The sequence below is a fragment of the Aquarana catesbeiana genome, linkage group LG05 (genome assembly GCF_042186555.1).
Source record: "Aquarana catesbeiana isolate 2022-GZ linkage group LG05, ASM4218655v1, whole genome shotgun sequence".
In the NCBI taxonomy this organism is placed as follows: domain Eukaryota; kingdom Metazoa; phylum Chordata; class Amphibia; order Anura; family Ranidae; genus Aquarana; species Aquarana catesbeiana.
The window spans coordinates 198,944,909-198,964,986 of record NC_133328.1 but is presented as its reverse complement, the minus strand read 5'-3'; the positions used below and the strand labels follow the sequence as shown (position 1 = coordinate 198,964,986).

The following is a 20,078-nucleotide window of genomic DNA, read 5'->3' as shown; positions in this document are numbered from 1 at the left end:
GAGCTTATGTGAGTGCAATGTTTGAAGCTGTTTTAATAGAATAAACATTTAACAATGTAACTGCACTATTGAAGCACTTTGTTTCATTATATATGGAGAGTCCATGATATTGGGTTTGTCATGTATGGATAATGGTGGATATTTAACCCTGCAAGGGTTGATGCTGTTTTGCCGAGCATGAGAATGCAAGGCATTGCCATACAGTGAGTGTTTAACCAAAGGGGAGTGGAAACAGTGCAACAGTGGAAAACAGTGCACACGGTGTGGTGAAAGTATTGAAGATTGTACATCAGGATATATTCAGCTTTCCTTGTTTGAGACAATCCAGTCTCATTTATGGACTATTTTTGCACAAACTTTATTATTAATTGTTTATGTATTAGTTTTTATCACTATTACCTGTCCCAACCAAAACACTGCTAGAATACAGGACTTCCAGGATCAATTGGACACTGCCCTATCTAAAATAGATGAGCTGGAAAATAGATCCAGGCGCTACAATTTCAGGATAAGGGGACTTCCCGAATCTGTTAAAGATATCCACTATGCAGTTTGCTCCTTCATCAAAGAGCTGCTTCCAGACATTAGTTCCAGACAGCTAGTCACTGCCTGGAATTGGACAGGGCCCACAGAGCCCTACGACAACCCCAATCTGATGGCCTTCTGATGGATATCATTGTTAAGCCTTATCTTTACAAGGTGAAGGAGGAGATCATGCAACAGTGGCGGCCCATCCATTAGGGGTGCAGGGGCACTACCCCCCTAATCTACATGCAAGGCACCAATCGCATAGATTTCAATGGGGTTTTTTTTAACCATATTAGAGCCCAAATCTCTAATCGGCTTCAAAAAAGTGTGGGCTTGGGGTGGAAAGCACTGCACCCTGAGCCCATCCAGTTGTGTGACATTAGCAAATTAATATTTGCTAATATCTTGTGGTTTCTCCTCCCGGCCAATCAGGAAGCCGGACCTGGGACCTGATTAGCCAAGAGTCCTAAGACCCCATTGGCTGGGAGTCTGAAGATCCAGCTGGAAGGAGAAGCAGCGACCACCGGGACATGGAGGAGACAGAGGGGGAAGTCGCAGCCGTGACCTGGATGGAGTGAGTGCCAATCGATTGGTGAGCGAGTCGGCGACTATAAGGAATTGGTGTGGGGTGGCGGGCTAGGGGAACTGGGGGGTAGATGTCTGTTTGCCGCCCTCCCTAGCAATGAAGCACCAGCCACCACTGTCATGCAATTATCTAGGGACACTGGCCAACTAACCATCGAAGGCCATCTCGTGCAAGTATTTGCAGACCTCTCACCCACCACCATTCAGAAGAGGAACACCCTAAAGCCCCTTCTCCAGGTTCTCACGCAGAAATCTGTTAAATACTGGTGGTCCTCCCCCTTCTATGTAAGATTAAATTTTCAACAGAAAACCTATGGGTTCTCCTCATTTTTGGATGGTGAACGTCTCCTACTCCAGCATGTTCCCACAGGAGTTCCAGATCATCAAAGTGGCCCTCTCCACCAAGCCTACTTACCCCGTGTGGCAGATTCAACAACCAAAGCAGTCCAAAGACTCTCACCCTCCCTTACCCGGGTAGCTTCCCGAAACCTTTACAAAAGGGCTTTCCCCCTTGTCTCCTTATCCATGTGTGGCATGGACAGAGCAGTGCATTTTGTTATGTTCTGCTAATATCGTTTTTCCCTGTTGCCCCTCTAGCTCTTAAGGGGCTGTTAAATTCCCCCAGGGGATATCCTGTTTATATTTGTTCAACAATCACTTTAACTGCTATTTTTTTTTCTTAGCCAGCTCGCACGTCTATGTGAATCACACCTTTCACACAAAAAATAAGAATGACAATCAAAATGTGCAGTATATAGCTCTGTAGGTACAGGAGTGTCTAAGCACACTAAAATACCAGGAAGTACAGTGCTTTTTTGGGGAGGAATTCAAAACAAAATGTATATCTTCCAAGGTCTGCTTAGGTGCATTTAATATTCATAGATGTTCCCTAATAAGGGAGAAAATCATTACTTCTGAGTTCAGGACCATTTTTTTTGGAATGAACACATCTATGTTAATGTAAAATGTCTCTAAGAACTATTCACAAAATGTTAAAAAACAAATATTTGAATTAGCAAAATATTTGAATTGGCAAAAAACGTTAAAATTAATGTTTTGTGACACATATGTGTAACTACGTGTTTTTGGTGCAGAAATATATATATTGTATGTGACTGCAAGTTGAAGACTGCACTTCAATCTGAGCCTCACCACGATAGAGCAGCATTTAATGGAGATTGGCCAGATTACACCTCATTAAAACACATGCTAATCACACCGGGTGCCAGGACTAGTAACCTTGACATGTGGGTGCTTCTATTTTTTCTTTTGCTGGAATTTTTAAAAAATAAACCATTGTATGCTATGATGCCCCTTACTGTCATTTTTATTCCCTATTCATGGAGGATCATTAGCAGTGCAGCTGACCTCAAAAGATACCAACTAGGGGTCTTTTCCCCACAAAGCGCAAGTGACCACACTAGCAATAGGTGCTCCACATCCAGGGTGAGTGCATATCCATGTGGGGCACATTGTCTGAACACTGAACACCGGAGCACCGATTTTATATTATAGCATGAGCACTTTATTCGCTTCTGTGGGACTTTTTATTAGCGTTGTATATATATTTTTTATGAGAATTGTACACTTGGTATGTTATACCCGTTCATATGAGTCACTAACCAAGCACAGTGTTTGCCTAATCATTTTCATAGAGTAAAATTAGAATACATATTAAATGAGACACATAAGAAACAATAGAAATGTACTGTTTTATAAAAGTTATGTAAATTTCTACCTGTAATGGCAAGCTGTATAACAAAAAATGTCATTCGAGATTTCCTCTTCCGAACCCTCTCCTTCGTTGTTAAGTACAAGACTACTGAATTTCCAATGATGATGATGAAAAATAAAATCCAAAGTGTGATTAACTGTTCCGTCTAAATAAAACAAACATTTGAAAAATGAATTACTTCATATAATATTACAAGCTAGAGTAGGAGTTTATTAAGCAAGAGCATTACAAAAATATTTACATATGAAGCATTTCACTCAGCTCTAAATTTCTTTTTTAATATTATAGCAATACACACACACACAGACACACACATAAACACACACATATAAAATGATACACATGAAATACAATGGGGGTTATTTACTAAACCTGGAGAGTTCAAAATCTGGTTCAGCTCTGCTTAGAAACCAATCAGATTCCAGGTTGTATTGTTAAAGCTTCATTGAACAAGCTGAAGTTAAAAGCTGATTGGCTGCCATGCACATTTACACCAGATTCTGAGTGTTACAGTTTTAGTAAATCTCCCCCAATACATCTTTTTTGTTTGATTTGTATCTACTGCTTAGTTAATTAAATGCTTAAAGTGAATGTAAACCTGATTCATGAAATTTGAGCTGGGCACATATATCTGCAGGGTTTCGTTATCTCTCTTCAAAGCACTATGGGGGTTATTTACTAAAGGCAAATACACTTTGCATTACAAGTGTACTTAGAAGTGCACTGCAAGTGCACTTGGAATTGCAGTCAATGTAAATCTGAGGGGGAAATGCAAGGAAAATAAAAAAAACAGCATTTTTGCTTGCACATGATTGGATGATAAAATCAGCAGAGCTTCCCTAATTTCAGAGCTTCCTCTCGGATCTACAGCGATCTATAGTGATCTACAGCAACTGTACTTACAAGTGCACTTTCAAGTGCACTTGCAGTGCACTTGTAGTGCAGAGTGGATTTGCCATTAGTAAATCAATCCTTCTGTCCTGTAGCTGTCTCCTACTCCATTCTTCTGTTATCAGCCTGATAACTGCTAACAAGTTCTATGTCAAATATGATAAAAGCAGCCAGAGTTTTGTGTTAGGGAAGATGCTATAAATAGATTAGCACAGAGCTGAATGATTCAAGGGACAGAGCTGAAAGTCTCTACCTATGAGGAGAGGGGGTGTGTGTCTTTCATCAGCTGTCTTGGCTGTATGCCCAGGCTTCACTGCAGTGTGCAATAGAAAGATAAAATCTCCTAGCACGATGTGCACTTTCTAAACAGTATATAAAGTTGAAGACAGCAGATATACATGTAAAACTTATGTAGGGAGATTTTTTTCATACCTGTGTATCATGTGAGGCTGTTCACTTCACTGGGTATGTGTGAGGGTTTATATCCACTTTTATTAAGGTGTATTCTAGCCTACAAGCTTCTAACCCAATTAATTCACATCTGTGCTACATTTATAAAATGGCTACAAATTGAAGTCATTATTTGCAGTGTTTTTCAATGTTTTATGTTTACAGGTCAGTGAGGAAGCTGACTTTTAGGCTGGCCGATTTTTGCCAGCTTTAAATCTATTTATTGCAGTAAAAAAAAAAAACACAATTATTGATGAGGTATTGCAATGCAGAATCAGTGCTGTGGTACCATTATTTAGAATTTCACCCCAAAGTACATTGCAAACATACCCAAATGCATGTGCATTGCATCACATTATCACATAATTATTCTACACAATCTTGCACAGTTTTTCATTGCACACAGACCCTCGTATGAGTCTCCTTTTTTGTAACAGCTTTATACCTCCAGTTTATGCTGCTGTTGTTATTCTTACTGCTATTTTGTTTTGACATAATCTGCAGGTCTAGGACTTGCCCACGCCCACTTTCTTACTGTATGAGATTCAAAATTCTTTCAATCAATGCTAATGCTAAATCACAGAGACATTCAGTCTGGAAATTGACTGGCTGCAATGTCTTATCTTTACAAGAGACACATTTTCATAAAACAAAGATCTCCACTTTTATATACAAGAATTTTCCTTATGGCAAATGTGCCCACGCAGAAAGGGGTATTAATTGCTAGGAAAAACTCTCCTCTCCTTCATGCTCTCTGAGCTCACCTTAGATCCATGTGGCATATTATTTTGACATGCTCAATCAACAACCAATCATATATATGTTCCAAACCAGTGACAATTCAGTTTCTCAATGGCCTGCTTAAAAAGATGAAAAAACTAAATCAGGGATCATTTATTATATGTGGAGGTTTCAGTCTCATTTACAATTCTTAATTGGATACCTCCACAACTATTAAAATAACTTTTCTTACTATACAATCTTCTCTATTTAGAGAAGATTTCGTAGATGTGTGGAGATGTCAACATGCCACAGAAAAGGAACTTTTTCTTCCATACACATAACTCTTACTCAAGGCTTGAAGAGTCTTTTTTGCAGAGGATTTCAACTTTTAAAATAAATATTACATGGTCAGATCATGTGCTGGTTTCTATTACCGTAAATGATGACTTTAACACTAAACCTATTCACCTTTAGTGTAACATTTCCTATATGATACAATTGTCAAGCAACACTATGGGGGTTATTTACGAAAGGCAAATCCACTTTGCACTACAAGTGCAAAGTGCACTTGGAATTGCACTGAAAGTGCACTTGGAAGTGCAGTCGCTGTAAATCTGAGGGGTAGATCTGAAATGAGGGGAAGCTCTGCTGATTTTATTATCCAATCATGTGCAAGGTAAAATGCTGTTTTTTTATTTTTCTTGCATGTCCCCCTTGGATCTACAGCGACTGCACCTTCAGTGCAATTTCAAGTGCACTTTGCACTTGTAGTTTGCACTCGTAGTGCAAAGTGGATTTGTCTTTAGTAAATAATCCCCTGTGTCTCCTGAAGAGCAGAAAGTTTACTAAAGATAAATAGGCTGTTTAATTTGCAAGGGAAATTGCAGTTTGCAAGGAAATGTTCCCTAGAGCTTAGTGAATTTGGTGATACCATGCTGTAATCCATCTAATCGTGTGCAAGCAAATATACTGTATTTTTTATTCCCCTTGTATATGAATGGATATTCTTTGCAAAGTGAAATTACACCACATCCACTAAGCTCTAGGGAAAATTCTCTTGCAAAAGTAACAGCCTATTTTCTTTTAGCAAATCAACTCATAGTTTCATATATATTTGGCAAGGTTGAATAAAGACATCAGTCCATCCAGTCCAACGTGTGTGTGTGTGTGTGTGTGTATGTACACTATATTACCAAACATATTGGGACGCCTGCCAATACGTCTGCCATCTACTGGCTGATGTAGTTGTTGCACAAAATACATGAACAATGTATTCCAACACCCTCATTCAACAACTACTCATTATGTTAGTCAATTTCGGATCTAAGTTTTATAAATCAGTTTCCTGTAAGTGGACTTGTCAAAGCATCTGCAATCTTCATCAGCAGTTCTGATCCACTTTTGTTTCTTATGTGTTGGAAGGCTTTGCATCTCATCCCATGAATCTGGCTCTGGCTTTAATGCTATGCTTGAACATAGGAAAGATGTTTGGCTGAGACACCTTTATTTCTTCTGGTGGATTTCCTGATTTAGGCCTCTTGCAGCCTGGTTTCTTCTTTTACAATATTTGGATTGTCTGCATTAATTTATATTTCTGTGTCACTTTGTTGCTTACCTTCATGTGACACTGATGTTGTCATGTACCTGAGAGGAGACTGAAATGATGAGGTCACCCTCTGTTGTATCTCCAGCCCAGGCCCCACTGGGAGTGGAACAGAAGGTGCCGAGGGACAGGAGGAACATGAGTGCCTTCAGATGTAGATCAGGGAACTTGCAGCAGGAGATGTGGTTCCAAGGCAGCAGGAGAACCATCAGATCAGAACAGTAGTCGTGCACAGTAGTTCAGCTGGGGTTAAGGTAGCAATCTACTTGCGCTGCGGGGCCAGGATGTGTGGATGATCAGAGATCTCAGCAGACTTGCAGCAGGAACATTCAGTGGGGTGCAGAACTGCAGCAGCAGACAGCCAGGCAGACACTCAAACAGGGTGGTAAGCCAGAAACAGAGACAGAAGCATGGTCATAGGATTAGCCAGGGTCATCAACATGCAGGCAACAAGGTACCAAATCAGGAGCAGAGCCAAAGTCAGGAACAAAACGGGTCAGGAACGAGCAGGGTCAGGAACTAGTGACAAGACAGAAGCAGGATCTGAGATCAGGTCAGAAGTAAGCTGGGTCAGCAACCAAAGAAACACACTGGAGGTACACAGGACACAGGACATAGGGAACAGCTGAAGACCTGTCAGCATTAGAGCACAGGCAGAAGCATCCTTAAATAGTCTGTATGGCGCCAACATACATCATGCATGCACCCGTACATGTGCACGCATTCGTGCACATTCCTGATAGCCATTCTGCGGGGATTCATGCGTGCATGCAGATTTATTTTCTCCAAACATCTCCGTGCATGCACATTTCTATTAGCCAAATGGTTGGTTGATATTCTCTGACAGATGTGAAATTTCCCTGAGTTTGAAGTGTTTGTGTTAATTCATGAAATTCTGAACACACTGAAGTTTCATCCATGAGTACACTTCTACTGATGATTACTTTATTTGTGCCTTGGTGTAGAATTCTGTGTCCCTTTTGAGATTCACTGTACACCACAAGTACACCTTCCTTTGCACAAGCATCCCATTTTGTACGTTTTGCTTTTGGGATGTGCACTTAGGCTTTGCTACCAAAAATGTTTAAATGGTTTGAATTCAGGGCTTTTCCATTCCACAGTCCATATGGAGTTTTCTCAGATTTTGGCTGATTTTCTTGATAGTCGATTTTTGGAGATAGCATGCGGTTATAATTGTCTCCCCCCCAGTATGTGTTTGGTATATGTGCATCAAACAGTATGGTTCTTCCACTCTCACATAGAGTATGGTTCATTGTTTCTGCACCCCCGTTTTGTTCTGGGTTGTATGGTACAGTAGTTTGAAATATTATGCCATGCTTTCTGAGAATTGCCTTTATGTTATCACCTGTATATTCAGTTCAATTGTCTGTACACAATGCACTTGTCATTTTGTCAAATTTGTTGCTTACTTGATCCAAATACTGTTCAAGTTTCTCTGGTACTTCACTTTTGTTGTGTAACAGATATAGTGTAGTATACAATCTATAAAAGTGAGAAAATACCTCTTCTTTCCTGGAGTCAATTTTTCCATTGGACCGCGAAGATCTGAATAAAGTAAGTCCAGAGATTTCTTAGCTCTGCTGTTACTTTGCTTGAAAAAGGTTTTTCCTGTAATTTTCCCTTTATACAGCTAGTGCATTTCATTGTTTGATCACATGGACTAATTTTTATTCCACTTGCATAGTCATTCTCAGCTAATTTCTTTATTGTTTCAGGACTTCTGCTCCAAAGGTGTCTGTGCCATGTGTGAATGCATTTCCTCCTTGGAAGTATTAAAGAGGAGTTCCACTCAAAAATGGAATTTCGACTTTAAGCACTCCTCACCCCTTTACATGCCACATTTGGCATGTCATTTTTTTGGGGGGGATTGGGCACCTGGTTTTGACAGGTACTTTCTGCCCCACTTCCTCCTTCCATTGCTTGGCCACCTAGGTGACTCCTCCTCTCCCCTAGGTGGCCTCTCCCTCTCTGCAATCTTCTGGGACATGTCACAAGTCCCAGAAGATTGCCTGGCCACTAGGAGAGCGCAGCACGACTCGCGCATGCGCAGTGCATGCTCAGCTGTGAAGCTGCAAGCTGTCATAGCCAGGCAACCACAGTTGCAATGACGGCACCACGGAGAGGAGGGAGAGAGGAGTGAGGATTTGGGTGGCCGCATCGCTGTACCGTGGAACAGGTGAGTGTCTGTTTATTAAAAGTCAGCAGCTACACTTTTTGTAGCTGCTGACTTTTAATAAACTGAAAAAAGACTGGAACTCCGCTTTAACCACCTTATTGCAGTTCAGCTGAGACAGTTCAACTGTAATTTTAGCCTTTGCAAGTAAGATACACCCTTTTGTGATGACACAACTGTCATCATGGAAGGTCACTACATTGTTTTGTGAGCTTCTTCACTGACAAAAGATTAATTTCAAGAGCATGAATATACAGGACATTTTTCACAGGTAACTTTCTGGTGACACTCTGGAAAATAGGACAGTAAAGAAAATTGTCTCTTATTCCTTCTGATTCCATTATTTGCACATTAGTTGTGGTGACTTTTTTTTGTTTTACTCTAGTCAAGGTGAATAAAGATGTTTCTGTCATTTGTCATGTGACTCGTAGCTCATGAATCAACACACCATGCCTGCAAAGATGAGATGCGACTTTTGGATTGAAAAACATATTCATTATTTGAAGAAAAATCAGTTTCTTCCTTCACACATTTGACCTTTTATAGTTTAGTTTGTTTTTGCATTCTAGCTTTCCAGATTCTGCAATCTGCTTATAAATGGCCTTGTTTCAAGCACACAAAACATTCATGTGTTTCCTGTTGCATGTTACTGTTTTTATTCCTATTTTTCATCCTTAAAGCAGACTCTGCAACAAAAGCACACTGCCATCTAATGGCTGATGTAGTTGTTGCATAAAATACAAATGAACATTGTATTCCAAGAAAACTTAAAAGCAAAAATGAATATATTGCAGCTTGACAGTTTATTGATATAGTTGCTTTTTATGTTTTCATTTATCTTCAAGCTTTTTTTTCTTTATTTTCATCTGGTGATTCTGCCAATAACATGCTTCCTGCCCTAGGATGTCAGTGTTCACTAATGGTATTGTATCTAGGAAGGTGCAGTGTTTTTCTCCTAGGACAGGAAGTGTGTTTAGACTACAGAGCACCTTCCCATCTTTTAATCTCTGTAACATAAGAGGAGGTGTTCTCTGCTCACAGACTAATCCTACACACTAAAGCCTCTTACACACCATCAGATTTTCCGCAGACAAAACCTCGGACTTTTGTCCAAAGGCGTGTGCCTGGATTTTGTCTTGCATACAAACGGTAAACAATTGTCGGCCAACAAACACGAACGTAGTGACGTACTAGAAGTACTACGAGCCGAAAAAGAGGAAGTTCAATTGTCAGGTACCATCCTTTGTGCTCCTTTTGCTAATTTCATGTTAGTAGAAGTTTGGTGAGTGTTGATTTGCGCTTTTCATTTCGTACTTTTCATTTTGCACTTTTCAGTTCGTTTGAAAACGGCCATTCATCAACCAGCCATGTTGCGGGATCGGAGGAGATAATGTGTTATTTATTATTGGCCTTGGAGTTATTGCTTTGACCCAAATCCAGTCCAGGAACAGGAGGAGGAGGATTTCTTGGACCAAAAATTGGTTGTTTTATTAATCGTGGCCAATTATGTCATGTGCCATTGCTGCGAGAGCTCCAGGAGAATAATCCATATGATTTTCGGAATTATCTCCAGATGACGGACCCCTGCTTTCACCAACTCTTGGCATTGTTGACCCCCTGTATTAAGAAGCAGGACACATGCATGAGGCTTTTATTTTATTTTTTGGTTGAATAATGATTTGATTTGGTATATTTTCTATAATTTTGGATGCATAGAATGCACTTTATACTTAAGTGCTATTGGCATATAGCATGCCTAATTTTATTTGTTTTCTTTTTTTAATGCACAATAAAAAAAATGTGGAGAATAATACTTGGCTATGTGTTTTACTTAAAATGACAGTTTGGGAGTAGGCAGTTACATTTTAAAAAATACAATGTAAAATTAACAAGGGACACCAACATAGTTGTATCTTTGATCCTAAAAAATACAGGATAATGGTGATGTGGTAACCAAAAAAAAATAAATAAATAGCAAGCCAAATAACATTATTATTGAGAACAGTAGAAAAAAAAATCTTTGAAAATTTGTTTGCAATAACTCCATCAGTATCACAAGCAAAGCAGCTTCATTATTATCCCATTAAAGAAGAAGAGAATGTCTGCTTCATTTTGAGATTTCATAATCTGCCACATCACAAATGTTAATTCTCCTTTATGAACGCTAGTTTATAAGACCGACCGATTCTGGCTTGTCCTTGCTTCCGAGCATGCATGTTTGTACTTTGGACTTTTGTCCGACGGACTTGTGCACACACGCCCGGAAAATCCGACAACAGACATTTGGAAAATTTTAAAGCCTGCCATCCAACATTTGTCCATGGAAAATCTGACAACAATTGTCAGATGGAGCGTACAAACGGTTGGATTTTCCAACAACAGCCTGTCATCACACATTTCCTGTTGGAAAATCCAATTGTGTTTACAAGGCTTAAGACTACTAAAGATAACACTGCAGAGTACATAGAACTAGGGATGAGCAAATGTTTCTGGATCTCATTTTCAAGAGAAAAACTTTGGTCATAGTATACACAGCCTTCTCATTTATTAAAAAAAAGATCAACTATTTCTAAAGCCTCATACACGCAATCTGATTGTTGGCCAACAAAACTGTGGAATTTTGTCCGAAGGGCGTTGGCCCAAACATGTCTTCTAAACATATGGCCACATAATTGTTGGCCAACAATTACGAACGTAGTGACGTACTATGTTGTTTTTCAGCTCTTTAGCGCCACCCTTTGAGCTCCTTCTGCTAATTTCGTGTTAGTAGAAGTTTGGTGAGTGTTGATTCGCACTTTTCATTTCGCACTTTTTCATTTCGCACTTTTCAGTTCGTTTCTGAACGGCCGTTCGTCAACCAGCCATTTTGCGGAATCGGAGGAGATAACGTGTTATTTGTTATTATTGGCCTTGAAGTTATTGCTTTGACATTATTTTTTTGGTTGAATAATGATTTGATTTTGTATATTTTCTATATTTTTGGATTCAGAATGTACTTTTTGGTTACGTTCTATGGGCAGATAGCATGTCTAATTTTATTTCTAGTCTTTTTTTAATGCACAATAAAAAAAATTGTGGAGAATAATACTTGGTTATGTGTTTTACTTCAAATGACATTTTGGGAGTAGGCAGTTACATTTAAAAAAATACAATGTAAAATTAACAAGGGACACCAACATAGTTGTATCTTTGATCTTAAAAACTAGGGGATAATGGTGTGGTAACTTGCCCAAATTAAAAAAAAAAAAAAAAAAGCATAATAATATTATTCTTGATATCACTAGAAAAAAAAGCCTTTGAAAATTTGTTTGCACTAACTCAATCAGTATCACCAGCAAAGCAGCTTCATTATTATCCCATTAAAGAAGAGAATATGCACTGCATTTTGAGATTTCATAATTTTCCACGTCACAAATGCTAATTCTACAGTACGAACACTAGTTTACAAGACCGACTGTTTCTGACTTGTCCTTGCTTCTGAGCATGTGTGTTTTTACTTTGGACTTTTGTCTGATGGACTTGTGTATACACGCTTGGAAAATCCGTCAACAGAAATTTATAAACCTACCATCCAACATTTGTCCACAGAAAGTTGGCCAACAATTGTCCGATGGAGCATACACGCAGTCGTATTTTCCACCAACAGCCTGTCATCACACATTTCCCCTCGGAAAATCTGATCGTGTGTATGAGGCTTAAGTTATATTTTATTAGTTTGATGCTTCAGATGTGTTAGCGAACTTCATGTGTGTTTGTTTTTGGCATGTTGTTATCAGGGTAGAAGGGTCTTATGACTTAAATTAGGCAGCTTCATTCAGTGGTTCAAGAACTCACTTTCTGCCATTTTCTGTAACATAGATAAACACAGCAGGCTGCATTTTATTTGGAAATTGTTGATTTAATCAGTGTTTCCTATTTATAAAGCAGCTGAGTTCAGTTGGTCCAATCTTTGCATTATAGTTTGGCAAATGTATATGTGGATACATTTTGTTAGTTTCTGAAGGCATCTCTCAAAACGTTCCAGCAAAAGTCATTATTTCTATATGGACTAAGCCAGTAAAGCCAAAAAAAAACAAAAAACAATCACATCTAAAATGATAGGACAAAAAAGGGAGCGGGAGGTGCCGACCTGAGTGTAGTATTAAAATGATGACTTTAATAGGATAAGATTAAAAACATTTGAAACAAGATGATAGAAGATACATGCTCATCAAAGTGCAGTCCTGGCATTCCACATGGCTCTGCGGGTCTCACCACTGTTCCAGATAGCCAGAAAGGATTGGGGCATCTGGCTGGAATGGATCATAGTGTTTCTCCAGGAACCTGGTCAGTGTGGAGAGGCCAATAGAAGGCCAATAGAAGGAGCAGTCAGCTCTGAGCGCATAGCCTTCACCACTGCAGCCCTGATTACAAGATTCCAGCCCTGCCTTGGTCCAATCATATGCCAGTGACATCATTTCCTGTTCCACGGTCCACGCTGGTCAGTGTGGAGCTTTTTAGTTCCTGGTGAAACACTCTGATCTATTCCAGCTAGCTGCCCTATACTTTCCAGCTATCCAGAACAGCGGTGAGACTGGCAGAGCCATGTGGAATGCCAGGACTGCACTTTACTTTGACAAGCATGCATCTTCTATCATCTTGTAAGTGTTTTTAATCTTATCCTATTAAAGTCATAATTTTAATACTACACTCAGGTCGGAGCCTCCTCCTCCTTGTTTTTTCCTTACATGTCTTGCAGAGTTCTGGACAGACTCTGAAGGGTGGCTGCCTTCCTTTTCAACACTTAATACCCCTTCCTTTTCCAACCTCCCAACCTATGGATACATCACCATCCAGCTATTACAGCCACAGACTATACCCCTAAAGATTACCCAATTTGGAGCACCAGATAACACCGACTATACTGACATCTAAAATGATAGACAGAGGTTCTGCACACAGAGGTAATTTTTTTTTTACTTTGCCCAGAATTTTGTATTTACAGATTTTCTCTATGTATTTATTTAATTCCTTGTAAGACCATCCTTTCCTTGGTTGTGCAAACATGGTCAGAGTTGACAATGCAAACTAGGTGGAAATCTTAGTCAAGGAAATGAAAGAGAACAGGAAATAATAATTAACAAATAAACAAAGTTTTCAAGCAAACCAATGAAGCGATTTGTCTTATTGGAACATTAAAATTAAATTACTTATCTAGTGTTGATTTAAAAAAGAATATTACCTAATAAAGATCCAATACCTGTGGATGAAAAAATTGTCCAAATATGGATTATAATTGGCAACAATACAATTTAAGGGACTGAAAGGTCGGCTCTGGTGAAAACTGCAGGAAAGAAGCAACATGAAAGAGTCAGAAGAATTCAATGAACATGTCTATAGTCTATTGCCTTGCAGAAAGAAAAATATCACATCAGACCAGTAAAGGTGATGGCTTCAAGGAATATTACCTTGCAGGTGAGCGTAGAAAAAATAATGCCTCCGATAGGTTAAAAAGAAGAATGTCTTCAATAGATTAAAATGGCATTTTCTGAGGTGTAGAGAGAACCCAGTTGTAACATTAAAATTGGTTAGTGGACTCTTTGTGGTATCTGCACACTAGAGAAGAGGTAAATCCTTGGAAGGCCAAGGTGAAGAGTCTAAGCAGACATCCCACCCAAATCTTCACCAAAACACCCCACAAGGAGAGATGGACTTTCCTAATGGGTGTACCAGTTTGCTACCCTCAGACACACCTGTTCAGATAGCAGATGACCACAAATAGAACACAGCTAGCAGTTGATATTAGGAAAAGAGACAGGGAAAATTTCAGGGCCGGCGAAGAAAAAGCATAGTCAGTTACAAGCTTAAATTGGTAACTGGAGAAACAAGAACACAGGATATAACATGGACTGGTACCTGGGACTAGTAAATTAACCTAATGCTAAGACAACAGGTGAATAGTGAGCTAGACTGACAGGCCTGGCGGGGACTCATCCTGTAGATGCTATATCAATCACTGAGTTCTGGTGAAGCCTCCCAGTTCTGGAACAAAGCAGGTTGTAGCAAGAAAAGGAAAGAAACCACAAGTAACAGATCTGCATTGCTGCAGTGTTGACACACATGGATGAGCTTGCATTTGTTCAAACCCAGGGTCAAGCCTGAACCCAGAAGCCATCTGTTATTCTTGGCCCACAAGGGATTCCACACCCCACTGCTGATGTTACAAAAGGGAGGGGATGCTTGCGACATTGTCAACCTAATATAGTCACAATTATTACTTGGCTTCTTACTCTCTAATTAAGACTAGGGATGAGCTTGCATTTGTTTGGACCCAGGTTCAAGCCAGCTGTCATTCTTAGTCCAATGATCTGTAGGTAGGTTATTCCTCATACCAAACCTGGTGTTAAAGGGGTGAGGGGATGCTCATGACATCATCAAACTAATATGGCCACATAACCATTGAGGGTCAATGTCATTGCCCTAATGTGGTCATGTGACCATATAAGGTCAATTGTGTCATGAGCATCCCATCTCTTTGTAAGGTCAGTTGCAAGGTGGGGGATACCCCACTTGCAGCTCATTGAACCAAGAATGTCAGCTGGCTTCTAAGTTCAGACCTGAAGCTCACTCTGAGCAAATGTAAGCTCATCCTTATTCTCCATTTAAGAAGTAAGTGGCCAATGGTCTTTTAAACAAAGATCTAGTGTGAATTTTGGTGGATCCCATGTCATTATTTTTTTGCTTAGGGTTCCCCCTTAAAATCTGTACCAGTTTTGAAGGGTCTGGTATGGATTTTGGAGAGGACCCCAAGTCATTTTGGGGGGGTCCCCTTCAAAATCTATACCAGATCTAAGGGGTCTGGTATTGATTTTGAGGGGGACCCCATGTAATTTTTTAGATAAAGTGGTTCTAAAGTCAAAACTTTTTTTATCTTACTGCATTCCCTGCAAGGTGAAAAACACCCCACTACCTGTAAAAATCAACCCCCTCTATAAACACTTATCTGACTCCTTTCACTGCCCCAGCAGCACCTGAAGCACCACTCCCCTCACTTCCTGGTCTCACAGGAGATACTGAGAACAGTGAGATATATAAAGGGCCACACATCTGCAGATGTGGAGAATTTACACTAGCAATTGGAAGGGCTTTTTGAGATAGATGGGTAGCAAGTCCAAGGTAGATATGGCCAGATTCCTGGTTTGTCTGCTTTCCCCAATATTTTATTATGTTTATTGGCTTGATAATAGATACATTGTGGATGAATTGTGGCAAAGAAGGTGTAAAGGTACAGTTAAATTTATACCAGTGACTTTTTGAATGTCATCTATGGAAGGGGCCTGTTTTTACATAGTTTGCAGGTTTTACATTATTTTGACATTTTTGTTTATCAAATACAACTATAGATCCTTTTTCTTAATGTTCATACATGGACAATATTAACATACCTAAAATAGTGTACATACACGTGTTTTTTATGTTTCCCCACTTCTGTTTCTGTCTTATTTATGGACATATGGCAGATCAAGATGGATAATTAATTTATTTAATACTTTGCAGGTTGATATACAAACACACCCACCCCTTTGTTAGTAGTTACCAAAAGCTTGTGAAGATCTGCCACCTATCTAGTGGTGAACCAGGTAAAGAAATACATTTTACTTGGCTTGATAGTTTTCCAGCAATAGACCAATAGCTATGAAATGTGCAAGGTTGCATAGAAATGAAAATGCACAGTACAGTACAGTAGCTCAAGCTAAGAAAACATGATTAACTTAACAGAGTTTGGGTCACCTGTGCCTTCATAACTGCATCCCAGATGAATGCCAGTGAGCAAGTAGGAATGAGCTGAACATACCTGAGTTTGTTTTGGCAAACATTAAAAATCAGTAATGGCCCTTTTCCAAACGAATAGGTTAGGGATTGTTTGTCTGTAACATGCTTACTTCTGTACATGACCTTTTTAGCTCTAATTCCTTTAACGTATATGCTTAATTACTTTAACCTACCTTCCAATATGGAAACCTGGCTTTGAGAATCTGCCTCCTGCTTCCTACTGCCCCCTCTTATGGGGGCCTCCACTGGACTCACTCACCAAGACCCAGTGGATGAAAAGGAGAAGGAGCGCAATTCCTTCTATTCCCTCTGAGCATTTGTTGAGTTCTTCATATACCCCACTCTCTATCCCCCTCCTCGTTTGAGGCTCATCGTATATGTCTTTTTTCTCAAGTTTCTCCGAAGGCCTCCTGGCCCGGTGTTACACTTCCATCCCTGGCTATCCTACTTTTTCTTCTCTAAAATACCTAAAGTACCCATTGTCATTCTTGAAGACTTTAACATTCCTCTTAATGTTAACAGTCCAACTACATATCAACTTTTCAACTTGACCTCCTCTTTTAAACAAACACATTGGACACACATTCCTACACTTTGATGGTAACACCCTTGACCTTATATTCTGCCAACTCTGCACTTCTTTCAACCTCTTCAACACTCCCTTATCTCCCTTTGATTACAACCTTATCAGTTTCACCGTGTCCCTGACTTCAAACACCTATCCATCTAAGCAGAAAATGATTACCTGTAGACACCCTTACCACAATAACTCTTCCCTTCTTTAATTTGCCACTGGCCACTTTTGTCTACAACAGCTTACCCCCACTATAAATAGATGTAGGTCCTGACTGCTGCAACCTTGGCAAACTGGTGACACTAGAAGTAGCAAAAGACAGCTATGCACTTGAGCAATTGTGGCATCAAAGTAAATCCATGCAAGATTTCATCTTATTTATATATCTGCCCTCCTAAAATACAAGTCCTATTTCATCACTCTCATTAACACTCATCCATTTCTTTTTGGTTCTTCTACATCTGTGACTCCTTTGTCCTCTACCACCTCCACGCACTAGCTCACTCACTCCCCCGGGAGATTGTCAATTATTCAAAATATAATGCCCCGTACACACGGTCGGACATTGATCAGACATTCCGACAACAAAATCCTAGGATTTTTTCCAACGGATGTTGGCTCAAACTTGTTTTGCGTACACACGGTTGCACAAAGTTGTCGGAATTTCCGATCGCCAAGAACGCGGTGATGTACACCACGTACAACGAGACTAGAAAAGGCCAGTTCAGAACCAAGCGCGGCACCCTTTGGGCTCCTTTTGCTAATCTTGTGTTAGTAAAAGTTTGGTGAGAGACGATTCGCCCTTTTTCAGACTCGTGGTTTTCAGATCGTTTTCTGCTGTTCAGTTTGTGCTTGTGGGTTTGTATCTGCTCTTCAGTGCGTGCAGCGAGTACCATTGACTTGTCATTGTGTTCTTGTTCGTTCGTTACTGTTTTTCAGGTCGCTCTTCACAGGCCTTGCTGTTCTTCAGTGCGTTCTGTTACTTCGTTCTGAGCAGCCGACCGTTTTCTAGCCATGTTGCGTATACGTACTCCTCGTAGAGTTTGTGCTGTGCGGGGGCTTGGTGTTGGGGTCCTGACCTTGACACAAGTCCAGTCAACGAACAGGGTGGGGAGGAGTTCATGGACCAAGAATTGGTTGCTTCAGCGTGACCAGTTCTGTCATATGCCTTTGCTCTGTGAGATCTGTGAGAATAATCCTGATGATTTCAGGAACTTTCTCCGGATGACGGACCCCGTATTTCACCATTTGTTGCCTTTGCTGACCTCCTATATCAGCAGGCAGGATACCTGCATGAGGCAAGCCATCACTCCGGAGCAGGGGCTCGTCGCCACCCTGCGGTACTTGGCGACGGGGAGAAGCCTGCAGGACTTGAAGTTCACAACAGGCATCTCCCCCCAGGCTCTGGGTATCATTATCCCAGAGACCTGTTCTGCCATCATCCAGGTCCAGCAGAAGGAGTATATTAAAGTAAGATTTATCCTTTAATATCACATTTTATTGTATATAATGTTTGCTAATATATTGTATTTCTTTCCTAATTCCCTAATTACCATGATTGTAATATGCTGTGAATGTCCCCTTAGTCCTCATGCATGCTGGATTTTTATGTAATTATTTTTGTTGTCCTTCATACATATTTGCCTTCACTTACCTCCCCAGCATGCTCTCCTGGCCCTATATTCACCTCATGTAGTCACTTAACAATGTATTTTATCAGCTTCATAGTAGTGCTTTACCCTAAACACCCCTAAAATGTATTAAAATGTGATTTGTGCTTTAAATTCAGGCAGAGTACCAGAGGCTTTTTTGGGGGGTCCCCAAATCATTTGGAACCCTCCCTCCCCCCAACTGCTAAGTCAGCTGCTAACAATTCTCTATCTATCCTCAATCATCTATCTGCTGACTTTGCCAAACCCATACACACTATACCCATCTCTTTTGTGCTCAGATTTATGGATGAATTCCCCAAAGCATGTAGTGCAAGGGCCTGCCTGTATACTTTCAAATGGTACTGTTTGGGTATCCTATTATTATCTTGATAGGTAATAGCAGAATGTCCAAATGTGCTCAAATGTGTACAATGTGTATTTATATCTTTGTATTATGACACTTCTTACCTGTCCAGTGGGCTGCCAATAGTGTAACTAAGGAGGGGCTGTTCGAAGTAATACACATTATTTAGGCATTCATCTCTCAATGAAGTGGAGAGGGTTACCTGTCCAAGAGCTCCCCCCCTATAATGTTAGAAATTGCCGATGAGAGGGGGGAGGGGGAATATGATAGGCAGGTGTACCTTATACTTTGGTCTTTAAAAATTCCCATAAATAAATGTTATCTTGATGTTGGCCAAGAATGTTTGTGTCTAATCTGCTTTCCCTGTTTATGCGCAAAAAGACTAATTTTTTGTTTTCCTCCAGTTTCCTTCCACACCACAGGAATGGCAGACTGTGGCCTCCCACTTTGCCCAGCGGTGGGACTTTCCTAACTGTGGAGGGGCAATTGATGGGAAACACGTCCACATCATCCCACCACCCAACTCAGGGTTGTACTATTATAATTATAAGGGGTTCAATAGTATTGTGATGTTGGCGGTGGTGTCGGCTACTTATGAATTTCTGTATGTGGACGTGGGGAAGAATGGCCGGATGTCCGATGGTGGAGTCATCGCCCAGATGGAGTTCTACAGGCGTCTCCAGAATGGCAGCTTGGACTTGCCACCTCCAGAAGACAAGGTGGAAGGACTCCCATTTGTCTTCGTTGCGGATGAAGCTTTTGCGCTGGGGGACCATCTTATGCGGCCATTCCCGATGAGGACCCTCACCCCAGACCAGAGGGTTTTTAATTACCGGCTGGCCAGAGCCAGAAGAGTGGTGGAGAACACGTTTGGAATCATGGCCAGCCGGTTCCGCCTATTTCTTACACCCATACATATGGCGGAGTACAAACTGAATCACATTATCCTGGCGTGCTGTGTTCTACA

The 20,078-nt window shown here is 40.4% G+C and overlaps 1 protein-coding gene across 4 annotated transcripts in view; it reads right to left on the bottom strand.

Moving 5' to 3' along the window:
* The window catches only part of NPSR1 (neuropeptide S receptor 1), an 818,655-nt gene that overhangs the window by 552,274 nt on the left and 246,303 nt on the right, over positions 1–20,078 (bottom strand). For all 4 annotated transcript variants that reach the window (XM_073630480.1, XM_073630482.1, XM_073630483.1 and 1 more), the window contains exon 2: positions 2,852–2,993. In XM_073630480.1, the coding sequence (XP_073486581.1) occupies positions 2,852–2,993 (142 nt within the window). The remainder of the gene's footprint in view (positions 1–2,851; positions 2,994–20,078) is intronic.